Below are 22,942 nucleotides of genomic sequence, written 5' to 3'. Positions count from 1 at the left end.
CTCAAGGTGTTTGCTCTGATAGTCCATCTACCAACAAACAGACGGATGGACATGGCATAGCATACTTACCCGCAGCATAGTTTGGAAGTTTAACAAATGTAGTCGCCGCACATTATGAAACTATATAATATACTTTTAATCTATGTGGATGTTAAGAGTACGTTCGTCCAGTAAATAATATACTCCATATATGCGTAGTTCGTAAGATCTTTGGTCAAACAATTGGCATATAATCAAGCAACGTATGGATAAAACAGCGGCTCTCTTTTCTGTAATCTCTTTAGTCTTTCTTATTTTCTCATCCAATCTTCTCCATTGTCTTTGGTGGTTCGTTAACACTAAATATTTTGTATTTTCACCACCAATTGAAACCAGATGTACGCCAAAGGTGATATCAATGTACTACGCAATGATAACGTTGTATCTTGCAAACTTCAATCGTAATCAGAGCAGCAGTTCTCAAGCACTTGCCACAAAACAGAAGAAAAATAATAATGTAAGTAATGTCTGTAGATTGCAAAGATTCTTGGTAGATTGATCGATCTATTTTAGTTTGTGCGCTTAAAATATATAATTGTGTGAGTCGCAATTAGATATATGATAGATGTATAATTGTATGATAGTTAGATGTATAGTTTTGAACTGTAAGGTAAAAACAAGCTATTAAATATATAATAGCGTTTTTAGAATTTCATACTGTATATGTTTTTCGCAATTATCGTTTTGTGTGTAATATTTAAAACACATGAACACATATAAACGAACTGAGGTGCTGTGTGGTTCTATGTACGAGTGAGTTTCCAGAAGAATTGTTGAATGTGAATAAGAAACGATCAAATGTAAAGACCCTTTTCAATGAAAATACCATACATTACGTACTCGTACATGAAAAATTCGTTTCTTTTGCGGTAATTGACTCCAACTGTATTTACACCGCTGCCGCAAGACCGATAGGCATTGTGAACACACTATTAGCAGTGTCACCAACTTGAGAATTCTTCCTTAATTTGGGGAGAAGGTTATCTAAGGAGAACATTTGACACAATATAATTTTTAGAGGAGATTTGTTAAGAGATATTTCAATCTCCATGATCTCTATAAACTTCCTTTTAATTCTCCGTAATCCAGATGTTATAAGCTGACTATATCTAAAAAGGGAGGATCACGAAGGTGCTCCACTGAGATCCAAACGAGACAATTCTGTTTGCATTTGATTTATTATAACTAGACAAATAACAAAGTTAAACGTGCCACCAGGCGGAATGTCATGAGTTACAACATATTTTGTAATGTAAAAGCTACATACAATTACCTGGGAGGATAGTTTGAATCTAGTCATTTGTTGGGAAACGGTTGGGTAAATAGAAAACTCGCGAATATAACATCGTTTTCAAGGACATATTTTTTGTGATAAAAAAATTGCCCCAGGGTCCCCCGCAGGATCCCAGACAGGGTCTAACTCAAAATTTTCAAATGGTAAGGGGGTTTAAGTAGCACATCGTTTGGAAACTGTTCCAAAATGAAAGAAAATGGAGCAAGTCTCGACTCTACGACAACTCTGTGCAAAACGGCTGCGGGTCAAAATGTAACCAAAAGCTTAATTGAAAATCTATGGCCAATTTGAATCCAAGATGGCTGCTTAAAACCTACATCGAAAGAATAGGCATACCAAAATGCTGACCAAATAGGAAAACCAAATTTGGCATTAACGTTGATCAGTAGGTGAAGAATAGATGCGAAATGTTAAAAAATGCGACATCTTGGGTTCAAAATGCCGCACTATGTATTGAACGCATGTCCAGCTCAAACCACTGGTGTTGCAGAAGCGAAATGAGGTATTTACATTTATGGTTAACAGCAGATATCGACAAAATATCAAAGAGTATCATGTATAATCCAATATGGCTGCCATTGTAAAAAAATGAGTTTGTATATAAATATGCTATTTCTTGGAATACTGTGACAAACTAACAAAGTTTGCACAGCTTGGTGTACTGAAATAATTTACACGTGGTTTGGTACTGCTCGCCAATCTAGTAAATGAATGTTTTGTGTATATTTGGTATTGCTTGAAACATTGCGACCAAACCAACGAATGGCATACAAACGTAACCATCACGAATACGTTACAATAGAGACTCCAACCTGACTGGTGCAGCAAACCCTTTATGTATTAACTACGTATGAAAAAAATAGAAAAATACCCGAAGATATTCAACTTTTGCTTAGAAGTATGAATAGGAAGTCATAGGTGTGTGTTCATCGCATTTTCGTTATATTCACGTAAATGATATCGAGAGAACCATGATGAACGCGCATTAGGAACAAAAGATATATGTGTTGTTACGGAATGAAATAATAATTGACGTGAATAGAGATTGAATTGTTCTTTAGTCTTCCTTTGTTTCTAAATACGTAATAGAGAAAAATAGACGTAGATTTGTACTCGTATGAATGACACAGGTTTTAAGCGGCTGTCTTGGATTCAAGGTGGCCATAGATTTTCAATCAAGCTTTTGTTTATATTTTGACCTGCCGCCGTTTTGAACAGGATTGTCGTAGAAAGTCGAGACTTGTTCCATCTTCGTTTATTTAACAACAACTTTCAAACGATGTGCTACTTAACTCCTCTTGGCATTTGAAACCTTTTAGTTGGACCCCATCTGGGACCCTGTGGGGATCCTGGAACAAGACGTTTTAACTTAAATCGTTGTACTTTGAAAATAATGCTACACTTCCTTTCCTATTTTCACACTTGTCTCACCGTTTCCGATTTATAAGGGTTACCATGGACTTCTCAATTATGTTTTTGTTTACATTTTGACCTGCCGCCATTTTGCACAGGGTTGTCGTAGAAAGTTGAGACTTAATCCGTTTTCTTTCATTTTACAGCAGCTGTCAAACAATGTGCTTGTTGCCCTCCTTGCCGTTTGAAAATTTTAGTTATACCCCGTTTGGGACCCTGCGGGGTACCTTGGGGCAAACTTTTTTTTTATCCTAAAAATTGTGTCCTCGAAAATGATGGGATATGTGTTCGTCGAGCTTTCCATTTATCCAACCATTTCCGAACAAATGACCCGGTTCAAACTATTCTGCCAGCTTTGTAGCTTTTACATTACATAATATGTAACTCACGACATTCCGCCCGGTGGTACGCATAACTGTGGGATTCGTCTAGTTATAATATATCAAATGCAAACTCAATTTTCTCGTTTGGATCTCAGCGGAGCCAGTTCGTGACCCTCCCTTGTAAGACTTCGGAACAAGGATTACCTAAGAGACAAGATTTAAGTCCGTTTTTTCTATAACGATGTAAAAATGATATGTCACCTTCCAAAGTGGATCTGTTTTAACTGGAAAAGCTCTCTACCCTTTCGTATCTCATCACAAGAATTCTGTCTCGTCTCGTCGAAGAGGCAATCCTATTCTGAATGTATTTAAGTAATTTCTAGTTTCTTGTTTCCTATAACAAATTTGCTTTGTTCGTAATTCTCAGGCCTATTACACGTCTATTACAAGTCTCTAAAAGAGAACTTAGGGCTTTAAAATATCATTACTAGAATTTATTGGTGTTCTAATAAAATTTAAGGGAATTTTAAGGTAAATGTATTGTAGATTTAAACTGGCTTTCGGGGTTGGCGTGACGCATGACTGACTGTCAGAGGTCCTTCTGTCTACTTGAGACAATGCAAAGTAGTAGGACAATGAGACTAACGTTACCGGACTTCATGAAAAAGGAGCGAAGGATTGTCTGTAACCTGCTAAGAGACAGCTACAACTAACATCTTAAAGGGAAACAAGCAAAACATGATACGTCTATTCCAATTCTGCACTTTTTTACTCAAATAATTGTATTTATAAAGACTTGAAGTCTAGACAGAGCTTTATCAAGCGGGACTGCTAAAAGCATCATCAACATTTATGAAAATGCTTTCAGTTTGAATTAAAATAACTTCATACCACAAGGTAGAGTCGTAAGTCTTGAAATATTCTGATGCACAGCATGTCTGTGTTTATTACAATACAATGAAAGCATATTAATATTCAAATTATATTACATCATGTTGGACTGTCTGCAGGCAAATTCCTGCTAATATCTGGATTCCAGGTTGGTATCATATTTTGCCCTTAGAGGTAAAAAAGTAAAACACTGCTATTTCTACTACCTATTGGTGGGTTACTCATAGTGATTTCACGAAGGGCGCCATGAACCAAAACAGGTAGAGACTTTCTATTTTAAGTGTGGCACTTCTGGCGCTGATGTCGATATGTGTTTTCCAGTACCTCTCACAAAGGGGAAGGAGAAATTGCTGTGTCCGATATCCTTCAATAATTGGGTGCGGACAGAATTGCCACATTGAATTATTTTAAAAAAATCGCCCGTAAGAGGGCGGCGGTGTTGGAGCCGAAGTATGTTTCGCATATCTTCCCACACTTGGAAAAAAAGGTTCTAGTAATCCGAAGGTGCAAGGTCAGGACTATATGCGAAGCATGGCATCAGTTTGATGTCAAGTTCCTGCATATTTATTGTATTTTTCAAACCGAGTATACCTTGCGTTATCCTGTTGCAGCAGGGCGCAATTTCGGCTCCCTCCCTCCAACTGTTCGGAATAAAGGTCGACACTGATGACATGACCTTTAGGAATGAACTTGAAGTCAGTTACTTCCTCGTAGTTCCACCACATACAAAGCATGGCAATATACTTGAAACGGCTCTGTTTGATAACCAGCTCTGGAAGTTGACCCTTGCTCAACCATTGTTTTTGCACATTGGGATTTTGAATAAAAACACTCATTAACAATCGTCGTGGTGATGGATGGTTTTTCCCCCAATGGCGTGTTGTATTACCTCAGAATCTGTTATAAAATAGAGACCACTCTTGGCTGATCTTCGACATTTTTAGAACCTGCAAAGAATGTCTGGTATCAACGAGTTACTGTACTGCGGTTTATTGTACCTTCGTCTTTCGCATGGCAAATGTTTTAGGTTGTTACCGCAGCGTTATGCCCGATTTCGAAATCACACAGTAACAGTTCACGTATCAGATGATATTGAGCACTCATCGTCACTGCTACTAAAAACTAATTGAAGATACTGACGAAGAGGCAGCCTCTGTGTTAAATAGTCCGCTGCCTAGTCCTCTTAGACAGTTTAACCTTGCTCACGGCGTATGCACACGCTTGCTATTTAGATTATGGAAATATTGTAAAACTTATGACTAAACTTTGTATATAGAATTAAAAAAGGAAAATATCATACACTATAAATACTTACTAGTACTTGTCTAAAATAATAAGCAAATATTAGGTAAACTTAATCGAAATGTAGTTGACTCATTGAACCAATATTTACTCACCAATGCATATTCTAGGTCCAGCTCCGAAAGGAAGAAAGGCAAAATTGGGTCTAGTCTTTTTGTTCTCTTCTGTGAATCGTTCAGGGTCAAACTTGTCTGGATTAGGGAAATAGCGAGGATCTCTTTGGATGGCATAAGCTGGTATAAATATCCTCATTCCTTTCTCTATCACATGTTTTGAATCAGGGATTTTGTAGTCTTTCCGACAAACCCTCATTAGAAGAGGCACTGGAGGGTACTTCCTCATGGATTCTGCATAGAAGGAAAAATGTTTATTTACTAAATTGTTCAAAATTAATAAGAACAAAATATATATAAAAATTCATGCTTTTTTTCTTACTTTCTTAATAAACCTGACATACAAAGCGAGTGGTTATAAATACTTAGCTACATTCTCAAAGCGTACGAATTTCTTTTATTCCACTTTTCTGACGTCTTGCTTGGATTTAATCAGGGAAAAGTTGACCTATTTCCTTTTCTTTTCTTTTTAGGTTTCCAAATTAGCATGGACTTAATATTCTAAACACAAGTGATACATTTTTCAGCTCTGGTATCAATAGTCCGGTACGAAACATACTCTTGAGATGCTGAAGTTTTAAAAAACAATTTATCTCAATGTCTTACCGATTTCGTTCTATGAAAATTTGATATTAAAACTTCCAGTTTCAGTTGACAGATTAAAGTCGAGACTGGATCTAAGTTAAATAATAATAAATATAATAAACAGTTTCTTGCTATCTACTATTATTATCTACTTCTTGTACAGAAATCAACATAGACATCTTAAGTAGTATTAAATTTGTTCTAATTCCGCTTTTAATAGAAAGATTAGAGATGTGAATATCCTGGATTAGGCTGCTGAGAATTTCGGGGCATCATTTCGTAATGCTTTACATCAACGCAATACAAAATTTGTGTTTTACTTTGCGATTCTTGTTATTGTAGTTATAATTACTTATTACGTCATTTGCATTGGGTTGAATCCGCTGCTTTTTCCGCCAATCATTACGAAACAAGGCCTGTAGATGTAGACAGTATTGTAAATTGGAGAGTGTGTTAACTTCTATTACTCTGGTGAGCATTGTGAGTAATATTTAGAGGGAAAACGAAATTTACGAAGAAAATTATCAATTTTTATTTTTGTTACAAAGTAAATTGATTATAGAACGTTTTTCGTAAAGCTAAAATCAATATACTAATGGATTTAAGACCAAATAGCAAAATCACTATACATATTTCGTGATGCAAATTGATGAACGAAAAATATTGTATGGGATAACCAGGCACATTCCGTAACCGTTTGCGTTTACACAACGCAAAATTTGCGATTTAAGTAGCCTTAATGGACATAACAACTATAATGACTGCATTTTTGAGCTACGTTATTATACTCAGAAGTTTTGCGAAGACTGGTACGGAATGACTACCAACGTCAGTAAGTGAGACGACTCTTGAGGGAAGGGACATTGGTAAAAGTTAACATTTTAGGAATGCAATCCACGAAAAGTTAACTGTGCAAATATGATGGAATTTCATTTACGGTGGAAAACATTAATGGTCTCAAAACAAAAGTTCAAACAAAACACACCAACCACTTTTTGTTCATTGTTATGCATATTATTATTATGAATAATAATAATAATAATAATAATAATAATAATAATATACAAGGTCGCGGTTGCCCATGCCTTCAAACCAGTATACGCCACGGGGTACAGCTGATAAAAATTATAAATAAACCTGCAAAATGAACGAAAGGAAAATTGTATTAGCACATAGTACAAACAAATTTACCTTGAACAACCATATCAAGATACTGCATTTCATGAACAGCTTCGTAAGTAAGTTTCCCATCATACTTCCTCAATACTTCATCTACTTCATCACGAAGTCTTTGTTGAATATCAGGTTGCAAAGCGAGCTCATACAAGGCAAAACTGATCACAGAAGACGAGGTTTCAAAGCCTCCAATGAAGAACACGAACACTTGGGCCGTAAGGTCATCTTGAGTAAGCTCTGAAACAATGTCAAAAGATTTTGAATAATTAGTGATTTATTGAATATAATAACAATTACATTGTAGTATATGGTGGTAATATAACATTATAATATTATTGCTTTCAATACGTACATATTATAAGCCAACATGAAGTTGTAAGCATAAACTAATTTTCATGAGGAAAAAATTTTGTAAAGAGGTTTCCCATTGAAGTTAAAGGATAATATTTTCAGAATTAATAAGACGATTATTTTTAGAAAGCAATGTTATTTTACTATTGCAGCTACTCATCCATAAACGTATCTAGAAAAATATACTGAATTTGATTGAACAATGTGTTCAAAGACAATTAGATATGTACACTCATGTCCACGCATGTCGCATGTCTATAAATATGTTATTGTAGGAATATAATTTGATAACGAATTCGCCCGATATTTCTTATAATGTTGGTATGTGTATAATTGGCAAAGACATGTATGTGGCGAATTTCATTTCAAAAGAACAGTAAATAAGAGCAATAAAACGAAAATAAAATTTTCGTATTCATTTAGCAACATTTTGTTTTACTCATTCTAATTTTAGTATTTATAATTCTTTTCCTTTGAAATTTACCACAAATATACATTTCCCGATTATACACAAATATCAGTATTAAAAGTACCCTGCAAAATCATTATCAAATTATATTCTTACAAGAAGACAGTTATAGATATGCGACAATCATTTTGGACATGAGTGTACATGCTCCAAAAACAAATTATTTTTGATATAAAGAGGGACAAGAAATGAAAAGAATAAATTTAGTCATCTTGCCATATATGCAATGACAATTCCAGGCGTGGTGAAGGAAATATTTTTTGTATTCTTTTTGAATGTACACCTAGGTAGTTTTAACAGAACCATAAGCCTTATGTACTAATTCATTAAAAGTATTAAGATCAGATTATTTGTGATGCTTTGCAAATTTATGAAGATATTATGTATTATTATTACGGTATTTCTGTCATGTATGTTATCATAATAATATAACATTTGAGTTTTGTCCCATGAATAAAAAGTTGTGGAGAAATTTACTGTTTTTCACCTATATAAGTGTATAAATATTTTTTGCTCCAGAGGTAACATTTATGTTTTATTATTTTTAGAAAATGGAGAATGAAGTATGTATGTAAAGCCTTATCTCCTATATACTTATGAAGCCACAAAATATTTGAAACTTCTAGACTATGGTATGTGTAAATAATAAGTCTTATAGAACGGCTTATCAAAGATCTCCTCACTATCTAATTTTTCACCATGGTTATCAGTATTTAAAGCGGAAGTCGTACATTTCTACCACTTCCGGTTTAAACGGATAAAGGTAGAGATGAAACTTACTCTTGTGACGCAGAATCCATACCAAAAATCTCTTTATTCACTATTTCTTACAATTTTCCTCAAAGGAGATTAACAGACCGAAAGTAGTATATCCTGTCACTTCAGTTTTTAGTAAGATGACAAACGTGGAGATAGAATCTATTCCTGTGGCAGAATCTATCCTATGAATCGATAAAAACACTTTGCTCTATAGAGGGTTGAAAGCGGAAATTGATGATTTTTATCACTTGCAGTTTGAATAGTCTTAATGAATGACATGATATTTATTCCTAGAACGTGAGTCGATTGCAGAAATACTGCTTGTCACTTTTTCCTACCATTTTTACACTAATCGCCTGTCAATAGAGAGACGATTGAACGGGCAGATGGACATAGCTATTATTATATTATGCATAGTATGTTTGGAAGTCTAACAAATAAGTCAATCAACTATTCGTAAATTAATTGAACGTAAATCGGTTGTTAAAATGGCCAGTTTTGCACTTTTATAACTATCTTATTACATTTAAAAAAATCATGAATAAACAATTGAATCAGTATCTAAATTTAATTTTGAAAGCTGAGCTTACCAAATGCAGCTTCTTTCCCAACAGATGCACTAGTATGCGTAATCTCATCCGGTTCATTGTCGTCTTCAACTTTACCAGTATTTTTCAGTTGAATGAGAAGTTGCATGAAATCATTTCGAATAACTTTATTGTGTTCTCTGTAGTCCATCGTATTCTTAACAACAGTGCGAAAGAATTCTGTAATGTCACTGGGTACGACACCAAATTTAAACCAACGATGTGTGAACGGAATTGTTCTTCCAATTAGAGATTTGATTGTCCGAATTAACGTTGGTTGAAACAGCTTTCTTCCAACTCGTCTGAATTCAGACTCAGGATCCTGAAGACTGTTACATTGAATACCAAAAGCGCAAGAAGCAATGACGTCAGTAGTAAATCTAGCCATAAGATCTTTCATTTCAATCACTGCTCTGTCTTTAGCTTGATCTTCCAGATATTTCGCCAATTCTGCGCTGCAATCCTCCATAAGATGAAACATTTTCTTCATCTTTCCTGATGTGAACGTCGGACTCAATTTGTTCCGTAAAAATCGCCATTTATCACCACTCATGCTAAATAAATGTTTACCATTGAGAGGGTCAGCTTTTTCGTCTACGGACAGTCCTCGATCCGTAAAATAGTCGAAATCTTTAACAAGAATTTGCTTGACCAACTCGGGATCCATCACAAATAACGTAGGCTTCCGAAGAGAATAAATTCCAGCATATCTTTCAGTGCACAACTGCTCGTAAAGTGTCTGATGTTCCAGTGCAAAGGCCTTCCTTAGCAAAATGAATTCTTTGGTGTTGCCAAAGAAAGGAGATGGAGGAAGATGCACTATTCCACGTTTCTTCCAATAGTCATAATGCCAAGTGAAGTATAAGTATATTGCAACGAATGACACTACTGCTAGCAACACTAAGTTGATGAAAGTCGTAAAATATCCAAACTCCATTTTCTTGATTCTTTTCTATTCCAGGTTCTACAGCGTATAACTAATCCACCTGCAAAAGACAAAATGGAAAACATTAAAAAATGTGTGCCTAATAGAGATTTTTTTTTTACCATTATAAGTAGTATGTATGTCAGTATTAGAACTATGTGTGTCACTCAGAGCCCTGCAAACCCAAACCCGAAGACGGCCCGAATCTCGAGCCGGGCGGAGAACGGGCCGGGCGTAACCGGCCTGAGAACAAACAAGTCTGATAAGTCAAGTGAATACTTCAATATGCAATGGAAAATGAGAAATGTGCCGTCATAACATTGCAATGTCTATTTGTCCTTCTCGAAAGAGAAAAGCGTGTGATAGGTTACCCAAGGTTTGCTTTCTATATCCTTATTCTGTCTGTCTATTTGTTATCCGTGCTTACTCTGTCCAGCCATGCTTATTACCTGTATATAATACAGCTTATGGACCTAAAAGCCTCATATTACACTCATTAGTGCGTTACGAATAACATAGAAGATACGTAAAACTGCTACACCATAGGTAATACTAATACTACAACTACTACTGCTAATACTATTATTACTATTACGATTACGAATACTAGTGTTGATTCCACAATTGCTGCCGCTGCTACCACTATTACTACTACTACTACTCATTACTATACTACAGCGAATACCACTACTGCTATTACTAGTAATACGAACACAAAAAATGAAAATGAAATCTTTGAAAATGAAATGAAATTTTGAGTTTTACGTCCCACGGTTATGCCGGTTAGGCTAAAGGAGACGGTGATAATGAGTGATGAATGAAATGGTGGAATGAAGAAAGTGGGAGGAAACGGGAGAACCCCGAGAAAACCCACGCACACGATGAAATCTTTGAGTTTTACGTCCCTCAGTTATGCTGGCTAGACTAGAGACGGTGATGATGAGAAATGAATGAAATGGTGGAATGAATAAAATGGGAAGAAACGGGAGAACCCCGAGGAAACCCATGCACACGATTTTTGTCCACCACAAAAATAACATGGCGTGAGCGGCGATCGAATCAGGGACCCAATGCACCAGAGGTGAACACTCTACCACTGAACCACGTTCCAGGAACACCTAATCGACCCTGGCGTCTTGGTGATTTATTTGATCATTATATTTTGTTGTCATATTTGTAGCATCATACTACAAACAATACAGGAACATGTAACACCATTTGGTAATATCTGCCTTGCTAATTGAGCATTACTATAAATTGCGCTGATCTTATGAACATTCCAGTTCACCGTTTCGTCCTCCTTCTCTAATGGTAGCGTTCCAAATTCTACGTACAAGGAAGGGTCAGGCAGTGGCTCCGCTGAGATCCGAACGAGACAATTATGTTTGTATTTGATATGTTATAACTACACAAACCCCAAAGTTATACGTGCCACCGGGCGGAATGTCGTGAGTTACAACATAATTTGTAAAAATTGAAGTGAAATCTTTAAATTTTACGTCCCACGATTATGCCAGTTAGCCTAAAGGAGACGGGACATATTTTGTAATAAAAAAGCTACAAAGCTGGCAGAATAGTTTGAACCGAGTCATTTGTTCGGAAACGGATGGGTAAATAGAAAACTCGGACAATACGTATCCCATCATATTCAAGGAAACACTTTTTCGGATAAAAAAAAGTTTGCCCCAGGGTCCCAGACGGAGTCCAACTCAAAATTTTCAAATGACAAGGGGATTAAGTAGCACATCGTTTGAAAGCTGTTGTACAATGAAAGAGAATGGAGCAAGTCTCGACTCTCTACGACAACCCCTGCAAAATGGCGGAGGGTCAAAATGTAAACAAAAACTTAATTGAAAAGTCCATGGCCACCCCTATAAAGCGGATGAAAATAGGAAAGGAAGTGTGGTATTATTTTCAAAGCACAATTTAAGTTGAAACGTCTTGTCCCAGGGTCCCAGGTAGGGTCCAACTAAAAAGTTTCAAATGACAAGAGAAGTTAAGTAGCCCATCGTTTGCAAGATCTTGTTAAATGAAAGTAGATGGAGCAAATCTCGACTTTCTACGACAACCCTGTCCAAAATGGCGGCGGGTCAAAATGTAAACAAAAGCTTAATTGAAAAACTATGAAACCTTGAATCCAAGATGGCCGCTTAAAATCTATGTCATTGATAACAGTACAAATCTAAATTTCTATTTTTCTCTATTATGTATTTAGAAACAATCGGAACACTAAAGATTAAGTGAATTTCGATTCACTTCAACTGTTTTTTCATTCGGTAACAACACATATGTTTTGTTCTTAATGCACGTTCGTCAGGGTTCTATCGACATCATTTACTTGAATAAAACGAATATTCGATGAACACACAACTTTGACTTCCTACTCATACTGATAAATAAAAGTTGAATACCTTCGGGTATATTTCTAATTTTGTCATACGTAGTTTATGCATAAAGGACTTGCTGCACCAGTCAGGTTGGGGGCTTTATTGTAACGTATTGTATTGTATTGTAACGTAAAACTCAAGATGTCGCGGTTTTTAACATTTCGCATATTTTCGTCACTTACTAATCAACATTAATGCCACATTTTGTTTTCCTAGCTTCAGCAGTTTGGTATGCTTATCCTTCGATATAGGTTTTAAGTGGTCATCTTGGATTCAAGGTGGCCATAAATTTTCAATTAAGCTTTCGTTTACATTTTGACCCTCCACGATTTTGGACAGGGTTGTCGTAGAAAGTCGAGATGTTCTCCATCTTCTTTCGTTTAACAAGAGCTTTCAAATGATGTGCTACCTCTCTTGCCATTTGAAACTTTTTAGTTGGACCCCACCCCTGGAACCATGTGGGGGTCCTGTGACAAGACGTTTTAACTTAAATCGTTGTACTTTGAAAATAATGCCACATTTTCTTTCCTGTTGTCACATTTGTCTCACCGTTTCCGATTTATAGGGGTTACCATGGACTTTTCAATTAAGTTTTTGTTTACACTTTGACAAGTCGCCATTTTGCATAGGATTGTTGTAGAGAGTCGAGACTTGCTGCACATTCTTTCATTTCACAACAGCTTTCAAATGATGTGCCACCTAACCCCCTTTGCTATTTGAAAATTTTGAGTTCGACCCCGTCTGGAAACCAGCGAGGATCCTGAGACAAAGTTGTTTTACTCCAAAAAGTTTGACGTTGAAAATAATGGAATACGTGTTGGCCGAGTATTCCACTTACACAACCGTTTCCGAACAAATGACTCGGTTCAAACTATTCTGCCAGGTAATTTTTTGTAGTTCTTATATTACAAAATATGTTTTAACTCACGTCATTTCGCCCCGTGACACGTATATCTTTCGGATTCATCTAGTTATAACATATCAAATGTAAACACAATTGTCTCTTTCGGATCTCATCGGAGCCACTGCTGACCCTTCCTTGTTAGTAGGTCAATAACTCGACTTTATCATACGTTCTTTAGGTAACTACGACTCAGGCCGTATTGATGATGATGGGATGAATTGGTGGAATGAAAACATTGGGAGGAAACGGGACCACGCCGAAAACTCCCCCACACACGGTGTTTGTCCACCACAAAAATCACATAGCGCGAGCAGGGATCAATCCGACGACCTCTAGCACCACCATACCTTTCTGTACTTAAAAGGTAAATTCTGTACCATCAGACATGTCAACTCTGACGCGAAGTCGTAACAGTTGTAGTAGTATTAGCAGTGGTTGTAGTAGTAATAATATAAGAAGTAGTAGTATGAAGAAGTAGTAGTATGTAGAAGTAGTAATATAGTAGTAGTACAGTTCTTTACAGTCTTGAATAAAGAGTCAGTTTCCCAAACACATTACAGTTAAGATAGGTTGGCAACATTAGTTTCCGATCCGTCTTTTATGGAGTCCGGCCTGGCTCTGCCCGAAAATGCACGTGCCTGGTTCGGCCCTATAGCACTTTTGTCCGACCTGGAATGTGCCCGGCCCGGTCAGGGCCCCGTCCAGTTTGATATACTTGAAACAGGTAGGGCCGGGCCATGTAATCCGCCAGGACAAACGGGTGCGCCCGGCCCGTGCCGGGCTCTGGTGTCACTGTTAGAAGTATAAGTGTCGCTGATAGAAGTATGTGAGTCACTCTTAGGAGTATATATGTCATTGTTAAGAGTATGTGAGTCATAGTTAGGTGTATGTGTGTCACTGTTATGTGTATTTGAGTCACTGTGAGAGGTATGTGAGTCACTGTTAGGGGTATTTGTGTCACTGTTAGGACTATGTGAGTCACTCTTAGAAGTATATGTCATTGTTAGGAGTATGTGAGTCAATGTTAGGAGTATGTGTCACTGTAATGTGTATTTGAGTTACTGTTAGGAATATTTGTGTCACTGTTAGGAGTATTGAGTCACTCTTAGGAGTATATATGTTATTGTTAGGAGTATGTGAGTCTGTTAGGAGTACTTGTGTCACTGTTTGGAGTATTGAGTCACTCTTAGGAGTATATATGTTATTGTTAGAAGTATGTGAGTCTGTTAGGAGTATGTGAGTCACTCTTAGAAGTATATGTCATTGTTAGGAGTATGTGAGTCAATGTTACGAGTATGTGTCACTGTTATGTGTATTTGAATCACTGTTATGTGTATTTGAGTTACTGTTAGGAGTACTTGTGTCACTGTTTGGAGTATTGAGTCACTCTTAGGAGTATATATGTTATTGTTAGGAGTATATGAGTCTGTTAGGAGTATTTGTGTCACTGTTCGGATTATGTGTGTCACTGTTAGGAGTAATTGCGTGACTGTTAGGAGCATGGGAGTCACTCTTGGAGTATATGTGTCATTGTTACGAGTATGTGAGTCACTGTCAGGAGTATGTGTGTCACTGTTATGTATATGTGAGTCACTGAGTGGTATGTGAGTCACTGTTAGGAGTATTTGTGTCACTGTTAGGAGTATCTGAATCGGAATTAGAAGAAAATAAATAACATACAATTTGTTCCAGTAGATGGTAACGAATAACATAGTTTTTAGCGCTCATAAAAGTTCGTTTTTGTAGATTAAAAAAACGAAACATCATTCACCCTCAAGCATGGTATTTTGATAGTTAAACAAATACTATAGTTTAAGAGTTAAAGGTAAATGTTGGGCTATATGTTATTAACTGTAATGTACACTGTACTGTCATATTGATAGTGCTGCAATGAAAAGCTTGATAACGATCTACTTTAATATTAGTTTTACCCTAAAGCGCGTGGCGTGGTTGTTATACATCATCAACTTTTAGGTTTACAAAAAAAAAAAAAAAAAAAAGTCTCAATTTTCTCGAAAGCTACGCTTCAAAAGATTTAGTGTACGATTACATAGAAAATATTTCATTTCATTGATCCCTTTTTCCTGCTTGAACGAAATGAAAAAGCAAGATAAATAGGTTGTTTTAAATGGAACCTGGTGATATCGCCTCCTGAATCAAGTTTCATATCTCCTTTCCTTTTCCACAAAACATGTTTGTCTTTTGCAGTGGATGATCAAGAAAACGGCTCACTAATTAGTTACTCTCTCTTATACAGCAGTTTTGCTTGTTCAATGACGTTCAAAACAGGGTTACAGGTGTTCTCTTTACTGCAAATGTGCTGTTGCTGCCTGAATCTCAGAGAACTCTTTGAACGTTTTTTTTTTTGTTACCAACTTTGATTTGTCACTGAGTGAGGAAAATTGATCGCTAAACTTGTCATAAACACGTTGTTGTATGAAGGGTGAAAGGTGATTCGAGATAGGAATATTGAAAAGCGAAGGATGAAAATACGAAACTTTCGGTATAACCGCAACCTAACATTCACTCATTTCACTTCGTTAATTTCAATGAGATATATCCATTGGTATATGGGGCGTTCAGAACACAAGGGAATAAAGTTCAAGTACCAGAGTTGTGAGAAAAAGAGACATGAAATGTGTACGATATACTTAAATACGTTGTAGAAAAGTTAACACTGTTATATATATTATAGAACTTGTTTACAATATCTGGGCATGAATCTTTTAAGCTCACAAAGAAGTTACAGACAGAGATTTTAAAGATGAAATACGTCCAAAATGCGGAAAGCGAAATGGGAACTCTTCTGAGAAAAGTAAGATTTTAGGTTATTGCAGTATTTGTATTCATTGGTAAATTACGAACAGTTTGACACCAAGATCACTTTGGTGCCTCAAAAATTGAGGAAGTAATTAAATGCCAAATGTTTTAGTGTAGAAATTAGTTTTTAATGCCAAATCAGCTTTAAAAATATCCAAAAAATACCGCACCTTATCTTGTTTAATTGCGTTTTCATCGTATTCTTCGCTTCCCAGTGCATGTCTAAACCATTGGGATGATGAAGAACAGATATCAAAAGTTCATAATCGTCAAAAACATTTTTAAAAAATGAGTTTCGTTTCACAGTGTGAAACTACAGTAGATTTCCAAACTATGGGAATTCAATACTCAAAGTTGAAGTAGTACATCTATAATTACTGGTGGCAAAACATTAATAAGATCGCATAATACAGTGAAACCTCTCTTAACGGACACCTCTCAATAACGGACATCTCTATAACACGGACAGATATTTTTATCCCGGCAAAAATATATGTTCTCTTACGGAACAAAACCCTCTCTTTTACGGAAACTCTCAGATACGGACACGGACAGTTCTTTTTGCCCAAACGTTTAAAAAACCTCTTCAAAACGGAAAGGAATTATTCTCGGTTATGCGATATATTACAGTAGACAGAAAAGTCTTTTCCCTACAAGTGTATCTATCATGAGTCTAGACCTGGAGAACCATCAAACAGAACAGCCTCAAGTTGCGTGCTTTTTTCTGCCCGCAATAAAGTGCTTTCTGGTGGAAATCCTAGAAAACCTTCAACAAGCAATAACACTCATGCAGGGTCAGTCGTATGCGAAAGATCTTCCCTTCCCTAATACATTTGTCCTTTTCCTCTGGGCTTTTTCGCATCATTTCCGATAATTTCATGTGAATTAATGGATATTTTTACAGGGTGATGACATGTACTTAAAAAAATACCATACACGCATTATCTTTTGCAGTATAAAAAAATACCAACACGCATTATATTTTGCAGTATACGAATATATTAACACCTTCCCCCAGCAATAATATTATTTAACAGAAATGAATTTCTCCTTCATTCTCCCAGTAATTCAAATACGTACTGAATATTTTCATATTGAATTATACATATTTACGCTAATACATAATGTATTTGGTGTATATTACTGCATACAATTACCGTTGTGAAAAATTAAATTTTTGTAACCTCTCTGTAACGGACACCTCCCAGTAACGGACAAAAATTCATGTCCCACTGATGTCCGTTATTCAGAGGTTTCACTGTATGTGTTTCTCGAACGCTCAGTAAATATCAGGCAGCCATTACTTAATATACTTAACTGCTTTCCTTGTGTAGGGATAAAGATTAAAAAAGGGAATCGTTAATTTTAACCACTTCCGGTTTGAATAGATGATTAAGCAAGAAGTCAGAACATCTCTTGAGAAGCTGAATCGATTGCAAAAAAACTGCATCTCAATAGCCTATATATATTACCGTTTTTGTTCTACGGAAATCACTATGGAAATCGGAACTAGTAGTAAATTACAACCACTTCCGTTTTTGGTACTGTTGCGGGTTACCTGAGATGCTGTATGAATTGCGAAAACCGTTTGTCGCTATCTATTACTAATTTTGATGTATGCCCATAAACGTTGAAACCGGAAAAGTTAATTCTGGATTGAATAGAGAGTTAAGGAAAACGGTAGAACTTACTCTTGGGAAGTTGAATTGATTACGAAAAACTGCGTTTCGATATCTCTTAACATATTTCCTCTATGGAAATCAGTATTGAAACCGGAAGCAGTAGTAAATTACAACCAATTCCGTTTTTGGTAGAGTATTACGGTTTCTGATGATTGTATGTTCTCTTGACACCCTGGATCGATTGCATAAAACCACTTGTCGCTATATATACACAATTTTTGTTCTATGACGATAAATTTTGAAATTCGAAATGATTAATTTGTATCGCTGTCCGTTTGAATAGCGGGTCTATGGAGAAGGCTGAACCTACGGAAATATTGATTTAAAAAAAAATATTCAAATAATAATAATAATAATAATAATAATAATAATAATAATAATAATAATAATAATAATAAATTAATAATAGTGGAATGAAGGCTAATTTAAAAGTAAAATTAAATGAATAATTGAGGAGTTTGATGTAATAAGGGCGTAAGCGAGTTTACGCGCTTTTTGCATCAAATGCATTTGTGGCTTTTGCCATGCTTGTTTTACCTGCAGGTAACATTTCAATTCAATATCGGAATAAAATGCTGTATATTACATTGTTTTATGTAAGAAAACAACGCTAGTTAAATTTTCAACATCGTTCTTCTCCAACTGCATGTTTCAGACTTACACCCTTATTGCATCAAACTGCTCCGTGGTAGAGAGTTCACCTGTGGTGCATGGAGTCCCTGGCTCAAACCTGCTCCCATCAAGTGAATTTTGTGGTGGAAAAACACTGTGTGCGTGGATTTCCTCGGGGTTCTCCCGTTTCCTCTCACTTTCTTCATTCCACTATTTTATTTATTCCTCATCATCACCGTCTCCTTTAGCCTAGCCGGCATACCCGTGGGATGTAAAACTCAAAAATTTCATTTTTCTTCAATTGATGATAATCGAATGAGAACTAGTTTTCTGATCACTGGCAAAAAATAATTTCTTTGTATTCAACTATTGATCTTCCAGAGCTGTTATTACTATTATTAATGGTTAATGAGATAAGACTAAAATTATGACTAACTCTTTAATTTCTGTTTAGCTAAAATAACTATTATCCAAAGATAAGACATATGAGAGCATTACTAAAGTTTCCAGCCTCACCACGAGAAATGATATAAACAAAATAAACGTGTTACTTTTCAATATAATTTCCCTTTAATTCAATATCTTTTCATACCTTTTTATTGGCATTTGTATTCCCATGAAAAAAAAAAAAATATTCAGAACTTTTTATCTGCAAAATGGTTTATAACATCTTTCAGTTCATTTTCGTCCGAAAAATTTTCTTCCTCGATGGCCTTCTTTCAGTTTCGAGACGGCTTTTGATGTTAAATTTGGGGTGCAGGGTGGATGGTAATTCTTCTCCAAGTGTCTCTTTCACTGTAGCTTTCAAAATAATGGTGTGGACTGGAGCATTGTCACATGTAGTATGCGAACACCGGCCGACTGAATTTTATAAATAGAGACTGATTCAAATGACTGCCTCCAACGAATTGACGCAGCTATACAGTTTAAGAAACTGATACACTATTTCGTCCATAGATGGCACTATATGTCATTAGATTACCAGTGGCGCGTTATTTCAGTGTCAGGCCTCTCGGAAATACTTCGTATAACAGGATATATAAATTATTATGCGTAGTTTTCGAGAAATTCGAAAAATACGAATTTTGGCGCTAAATGCATGTCGTTCGTTGACAATAATAGTTGACAGCTTTTGTACTGGAACAAATGATTTGTTTATGTACTGCATATGTATGAAAATTCACTGTTTTCTAGCGGATTGTATATCTTGCTGTTTGTCGTTGTCTAATTGTGACATAAGTCTTTACGTAAATACTACTTGTAATAATAATAATAATAATAATAATAATAATAATAATAATAATAATAATAATAATAATAATAATAATAATAATACGAGTTAAAATTATTAACCCCCAAACCCAAAATGTATTTTCTGATGCGTTTAACAGAAACAAAGAAGTGAAATAAAAAGGATATTCAATTTTTCAAGCTAACATCTAGGCTAATAAAGAAAAAAGTCATATCTCAAGCAACCTATAACATGATGTAATGTTTATTTGTTTACCTATCTTCTTTTCTAAATCATATTTTATATATATCATTGAATTTGATGCATAGCTACGGGGTATATTTGTGCGCACACACACACACTATTAAAATAGTCCTTATTTTTCTTCTTTCTTCAGTTGTCATGCATTCTAAAATTTTGTTATCTGTAATTGTTCAACTTATTGAAATGACTTTTTTTCTTATTTTTAATACGCTTAAAACCAAACCAAACAACACGTGAGAATGTTACAATGAGAAAATAAATGGCTATTAACCACAGTTTTGCACAGGCATATCAAAAATCCTGGCTACGTCTATGATTTGGTGTTTTGATGCTTCAATATAATTTTAATCCTAGCCTAAGAAGTGAAATTGATTTTCCATTTCAGTTTTCTACAAAGTTACACCGTGTCTTCAGTATCGACAATTTTCTTAATTTGTACTTTACTATGTTGTATATAGTAAGGAGTTTTATACTATAATCCCATTTAAAAAGGAAAGAAAAGACTTTAAAAAAAGTCGTAAATTGATAAACACGAAAAAGAAGAAAAAAAGAAAAAAAGCAGAAAACAATAAAAAGAAAAGGTGATGATATACAAAACTAACAGACAGTTTAACCTTGACGCAGTTCTAGTCTAAGCTACCCAACATTTAATTATTTGTGATGTTCTTTTTCTTTCTCTTGTTTTCTTTCGTTTTCCCTTTTAAATTAAAGTACACAGAATGAAAATTATCACTATGTCTCTCATTCTTGGCAGGCATAACCATCTGGCTATTTCAAGGTTAAAATTCCATCTTACATAACAAATGTTACTGCCCTCCGGACGACGAATACAGAGCAAATCCATAGCTCAAAAAGTGGGAAAAAAAGGCAAAAAAACTGTGGTGTAAGTGTGGAAATGGCACGATCAGGTTTCACAATATTTCGTAAGTTATTCCTCAATATTACGAATTTGTACCAAGACACAGAGACAGAGAGAGAGAGAGAGAGAGAGAGAGAGCGGGAGCGAGAGAGAGAGAGAACCATACCAGAATGTGAGATTGAATAATAATATTTAAGAAAAAATCACTTCTCTATTGAGAAATAAACTATGAGACGGAATCTACCGCTTAAAGTTGAAATGGAACTACTATCCAAGGGATATGACTCTACTGAGAATCGAACCGTAGACCGAGAAGCATACAAATCCTACGCATTGAATTCTTATCAGGGAGTCCCAAAAGTTTACTTACAAGTGTCATAAGACCTTATGCAGAGTCGTTCTGACGCGTGATTAGTGCCATACTAAAGAGTTCGACAAACACATGTTTCCTGTATATGCTATAGTCATGCCTTTAGTATGACGCTAATCATACGTCGAAATGACTCTGTATAAGGCCCATAGTATCCAAAGTACGTAATCTTAAGAATTTCGGGGAAAGTTATGGCCCTCAATATGTTTCCGTTGATCTGATCTTTCAGCATTTGAAAGACTCGTATTCAGGATGTACCCTCACGGTTGTGCGGGTACCAACTATATTCACTAATAATTATATATTTTTACGTTGCATTTTATTTCATCGACCGGGGACGGCTCGTTACAATATTACAGGTTACATGAGTCGTACAGATGCGTCAATCCTATACGAGCATGTGTATTTCTTTTGTTTGTAGTTAAAGTTTGGTGGGGATTTATAAAGATGTTAAAAATTTTCCCGTTCTGAAAGGGTTATAATTCACAGTAAAAAGTCCTTTGGGGCCTAAAGAAGGAATGTCTAATGCGTGAAGTCCTATATTAATTACTATACTCCGCGGGGATGTCCATACGCCGATTTCAGGGACGATTGCGCCAATGAAATTATTTGGTGGGTCATAATTTTCATTGAAATAGGTATAATCAAATTGGAAAATGGTAAATTTGAGGAGAGAAAGGTAAATTTGGAGACAAAACGGTAATTGTTGGGGAGGAATAAAGATAAATTTGGGAAGTTGCGTCCAAGCCTTGTGTGTGAGGGTGGTGGTGGTGGGGTAGTTCTGATACAGCCAAATAATAAACGGATTGAACTTAGATAAGAATGTGTTACTATGTTGCCATATCATGCATATTCCGTTGAGACGTCTTCTACAACTAACCTTTTGGTTAAAGCAGACGCCTCTGCGGAATACTGACGATGAGGCCATAGGGTAACATGTCTTTCTCTAAATGTCAATTCATTTCGTATATTACTCCCAGCATAGTTGCAATAATAATAATAAGTTATACTTTACGTTTTTTTTTTTTTTTAATGTACTTACGTGTGTGTATACCAGGCGAAAGTGCAACACAATAATTACAACAACATTTACACTGACAGACAAAACAAGATCCTCTCACTAGCCAGGTTTGATCTATGAACAGATACTATCTTAACCTTATGATCCTAGGTTCACAAAGAAATGCATCATGATGATTTTCAAGAGACCCGTGCACTGAACTTGCTTTGAGAATATCTTTCATCTTTGCTTATTCATAATGACTAAACAATAAACACTGGCGTCATGTGGACACATATCTGTGTTGATATGCACTCTGAGTATACCTTATCAGCCTATCTTCTTCAATACGGTAAATAATGGGAAACGTAGTGTGCCCAATCCATTGCCGTAGATTAAGTGCGCAGTATTTGCTTGGCAATTACTCCTAGTTAGGGAGATTGTCACTAGATGGCAGAAGAATGTATACACAAGAAACGAAAGAGCTGGTGCATACGACCTTACTTTTCTTTCTCCTATTTAAGTCCCATGGTTGTCTTATTAAGTAAGAATGAGTGGAATCATAATGGTAAAAAAAAAAAAAAAA

General features: G+C 35.7%; 1 protein-coding gene across 1 annotated transcript in view; it reads right to left on the bottom strand.

Moving 5' to 3' along the window:
• LOC145667764 (uncharacterized) overlaps positions 1-22,676 on the bottom strand; it is a 59,176-nt gene extending 36,500 nt beyond the window's left edge. Inside the window, exons 1-4 of the mRNA XM_081735205.1 lie at positions 22,399-22,676; positions 9,306-10,288; positions 7,152-7,373; positions 5,358-5,609 (exon numbers count right to left, since the gene is read on the bottom strand). Of these exons, the coding sequence (XP_081591331.1) occupies positions 5,358-5,609; positions 7,152-7,373; positions 9,306-10,239 (1,408 nt within the window). The 5' untranslated portion in view covers positions 10,240-10,288; positions 22,399-22,676. The remainder of the gene's footprint in view (positions 1-5,357; positions 5,610-7,151; positions 7,374-9,305; positions 10,289-22,398) is intronic.
• Between the last annotated feature and the right edge of the window lie 266 nt (positions 22,677-22,942).

Source organism: Thermobia domestica, chromosome 13 (assembly GCF_964235325.1).
Source record: "Thermobia domestica chromosome 13, izTheDome1.hap1.1, whole genome shotgun sequence".
NCBI classification, from domain to species: Eukaryota; Metazoa; Arthropoda; class Insecta; order Zygentoma; family Lepismatidae; genus Thermobia; species Thermobia domestica.
Note: the sequence above shows the minus strand (reverse complement) of the source record. Positions and strands in the feature narration are given on the sequence as shown.